The sequence below is a fragment of the Opisthorchis viverrini genome (assembly GCF_000715545.1).
Source record: "Opisthorchis viverrini unplaced genomic scaffold opera_v5_55, whole genome shotgun sequence".
Classification (NCBI taxonomy): Eukaryota; Metazoa; Platyhelminthes; class Trematoda; order Opisthorchiida; family Opisthorchiidae; genus Opisthorchis; species Opisthorchis viverrini.
The window spans coordinates 2053106-2057227 of NW_008751709.1; the positions used below are offsets into that span (position 1 = coordinate 2053106).

General features: G+C 44.8%; 1 protein-coding gene across 1 annotated transcript; it reads right to left on the bottom strand.

The window, feature by feature from the left end:
- Positions 1–1099: 1099 nt before the first annotated feature.
- Positions 1100–1395, bottom strand: T265_13300 (hypothetical protein; the record flags this gene model as incomplete). Its single annotated transcript, XM_009168188.1, has 3 exons — positions 1100–1157; positions 1198–1284; positions 1320–1395. Coding segments are annotated over 3 exons (219 nt in total), but the record flags the coding sequence as incomplete, so codon positions are not given.
- Between the last annotated feature and the right edge of the window lie 2727 nt (positions 1396–4122).

The following is a 4122-nucleotide window of genomic DNA, read 5'->3' on the forward strand; positions in this document are numbered from 1 at the left end:
GTCGAATCGGAAAGGCCAGGGAGCTTTTGCCAACCTCCGATACCAATGGGGCCGACGTGACGTGAGCTTGTCCGTCAAGGCAGAGTTTACACTGCGGTAGTGCGATCCATACTGCTTTATGGATTAGAGGTGTGGCCCCTATGTGCAGAGAACATACGAAAGATGTCAGTGTTTGGCCATCGGTGTCTCCGCAGCGTTGGTCAGGTCTGGTGGGAACATCGGATTAGTAATTCTGAGGTATGCCAGATGGTCTTAGGAAGAAGGAATTCTCAAGTGATAGATGAATTACTCACGCTTCACAGGTTGCGTTGGTTGGGACGTGTACTCCACATATCAGAAGACCGTCTGCCTCGCAGCATGACCGGGAGGTGGACAGTGTATGACCTAGCAATGAAGTACGAAAACACTGACCGGTAAACTTAGTCGGGTGGGCAACTGCCGCCTCCGTGAATGGGGTCCCCGGGACTCAAATCACCAGTGGTCAATGACATAGGTATCAAAACTATCGCATCAGAGCTATCGCCTTCAATGCGTAGCTACCCGACTTCCGAACAAACTGAACATGCCTTTGCCTCCAATGCTTGGTTGTATGTTGAACTCGGCCAGATAGATTGAGGAGGATTGAGTTGGAGATTCCTGAAGATGTCGGCACCATGTGACGAGCAGATGCTGCACGCAAAACCGATGCATGACGAACGGAGACGAACGGAACTGACTCTTGAACAGGACTATATATTCAACATCATTCCCTGTTAGAGAAAGGAGTGCCTAGACTAGCCAGGACTGAATTTCCCACAGCGGAGAAATACCTTATAAGGGTGTTAACTACAAGGCCGTCATAATATGGTGCTTTTTGACTCCTTCAGACGCGTACTTCATCGGCCGATGAAAAACACAAGCATGAAAAATTTCGCACAAATTTGGCTGTGGCGTGGTGACAGCTAAGGAGGTCTGTTGTTCACAACCCACGAAGGGAGATAAGCAATGTGGACAAAGCTACTGTAAGGCCGATTGGGAATAATAACCTCACGGAAAAACATTAGTATCATACATCCACTGTAAAGCAGCACAAAATATGGGTTAAATCGAGCAAACTTACGCAAGTGTCACATCCCTCTCTGGGTGTTCCGCGATGATTTTGGCAAGACCGTCGTACTCTGTAAAGAAAAACCATATCACTTGATGAACAAAACTAACCGCGTCGATTTTTCCGAATGATTTTCGCAAGACGCAGTTCCTCTCGACATTCTTCAATACGAAGTTTTGCTTTTTCAATCTCATATTCTGGGAACATCATCAAAATACTGTTACACACATACCGATTTCCTTGTACAACTCGGAATAATGCTCTTGTTGTTTCTTGTTCATCGAAAGGACTAATGTCGCTTGTTCCATCGCATTCTCACACTGGTTTATGCTACCCAATAGAGCCTGAAATGTTTCAAAACTTCGTGGGACAAAATACAACACATCTCTCAAATTCTGTGTACCCATTATCACTGGTATCACCCGAGGCCACCCAACGTAGGTAATTTTTAAGCAAAAGTGTTAAACGTCTGTCATCATTTCCACTTTCACCTTCAATGAGGAGTTTTCGTTTAATTATTTCGTCTAAAATGATAGGCGTATGTATGTGGAAAACAGTTACCATCCGAAACCTGTCCCATTGGGCGTGGCAAAGCGAAGAACGCGTGACGTTCCTCTTGTCCTGCAGGAACTGTGTGGAGGCCGAAGAAATTCCAATCACGCGAGAGTCGCCTGAATCCCTAGAGAATGATGAATAAGAAGGAAAAATGCAGGTATTGGTCGACGGAAAACAAAACATTTTGGCCGTCTAATTGGCAGGCCTAACACCACGAGGACTATTTATCTTCTGGACACAACAACAATTAATGAATGGTGAATGTATGGATATGGTAAATGATTATTTAACAGGCCGCCTGCTCGGGTTTTACGAAGACTCCTAGACCGAGGAACATGAGATTATCTTGTGCGAAAAGAAACAATCAAAACATACTTTAAATCTATTCATTTTATTTACAACCCCACAATCTCGTACACTTCTGTTATTCACGACCTGTTCAAAACGCCAAAGGCTATAAATGATCAACAAGCTTTTGTGGTGGCCCGACAGATAGCTGTCGGCGGAGTGCGAGAGATGGCTCAGTGGTCAGTGTAAATTTACGAACCGGAAGGTCCGTGGTTCGAACCGACTTTAGCATCACTTCTTCTGTCTAAGCTTGGGAAACCTTGCTTGAGGCGTCTTGGAGACTACAAGACAGTTATCGATCATCAGCTAGGCACCGAAGGGTGTTACAGCTGAACGGACGATGCATAAAATGGGTACTGTTTATGTACTTGTTTATGTACTGTTTATGTACTTTGGTTGATCCTGGTGAGACATGAGCAACCTTGCTTGAGGCGTCTTGGAGACTACATAGCATCACTTCTTCTGTCTAAGCTTGGGAAACCTTGCTTGAGGCGTCTTGGAGACTACAAGACAGTTATCGATCATCCTCTTCATCAAGTGGTGCAACAGAAACGATCTAATAGACCTGGCGTCAATTCTAATCAGGGGTCACGGTAACTTACCGTTAATTGTGGCAGAGATGCTTATCGTACTGAAGGACGGGACAGATTGTCACTCATAAGTGGTCGTCAACAGCGTCGGGTCAGACAGCAGCAGTTTCTGGTCCTATAAACAACATTACAAAGCTTGGTTAACTGTTCTGTTGAGTTGAGCATTAGGCACTGAGTGACCGACGTAAATAAGTGATCTTGAATGTTGTATACTCTGTATCAGGTAGTCTAGCATAATTACTGCTATGACTGTGATTCGCAAAAAGAGGCGCACGAACATCGTGCGAAAACCTTCGTGATATCATCCTCGCAACCAATACATCTTATATGCTCTGGCACTGCCTTGATTGAGTTTATCGACTATCGAGAGACAGGATAATCAAGCTGGGTTCCGCTCTGGATGAGGAGGTATTAATTGAGGCAGACTCTTAAAAGACACTTCTCTCAGACATTCATAGATACCTGTTTTTCTCCACCTGAAGGTTAATTTTCACCCCGTCGACCGTCAAAAACTACGGCGGTGTCTGGCAATCAAATTTGTTTCCATGATCTTTTAATTCGTTGTAAAAGTACTGTACACCAGATACTATGGGTACATACAGATGTTCAGTAAGCCTCCACCTGGGTTGGCCAGGTCGTGGCCTAAGGCAAGGCTGTTTAACCTAACTACTATTCACTTTTGATACTGAAGTGTAGCTTTTGTCTTTGGAACCCTGTAGATCGAAATTCCCCCACAGCGTCCGCTAACAGTTACTGACTACGCCGACGACTTTGTTCTCTTTGATTCATGTTTTTTCTAAAGATGCAGTTCGTTCTAAATAGCATAAACGATTCTGCCACACGGTTTAGTACGTGTCACATCTATAAAATGCCGCAAGGCCAATCGATTGGTTAGGTAAGCTTACTCAATTGGATAGTTGTATGAACACCGGCGGAATGGCTTGGGACGAAATCAGTTCTCAAACCGTGGAGGTCAGACAGCTCCTGTCAACTTTAACACTAAAGGCTGAAGTACTGTTGTTGATTAATGAATCAGAAACATGGCTGCCGTGCGCAGAGTATGCGCGAAATCCCTCGGGTTTTCCATCGGCGTCTCCAAAGCACTGATTGTAAAATCCGATAAACAACGCCGAGGTATGTCGGATGGACGTTGGAATAAACCCTCCAGAGATGAATGAGATAATCACGCCTTGCAGGTTACACTAATTAATTCGCACAGCCGACGACTATCTACCTTGCAGGGCTATGATATACGTGCGTAGCTGGTAACGAATACGAACGGTTGAAACAACAAGTTAGACTTACCTGAGTGAGTTGGATGGAGGATGTATTCTGAGACAGAACACCGTATACAGAAGAAATCGGTGTTCAAACCACTTGTTGATGCAAGGTCTGCCGGGACAAGCTATAACATGACAATGTGAAATAAACATGGTTACAGTTAACTGAGTTTTGTGGGATGCTCGTCTATTTCTGTATGGGGCCCACGTTGGCCCGCTCGCACGTATGGTCGAAAACCCTGCAGGAAATTGTACATAACTG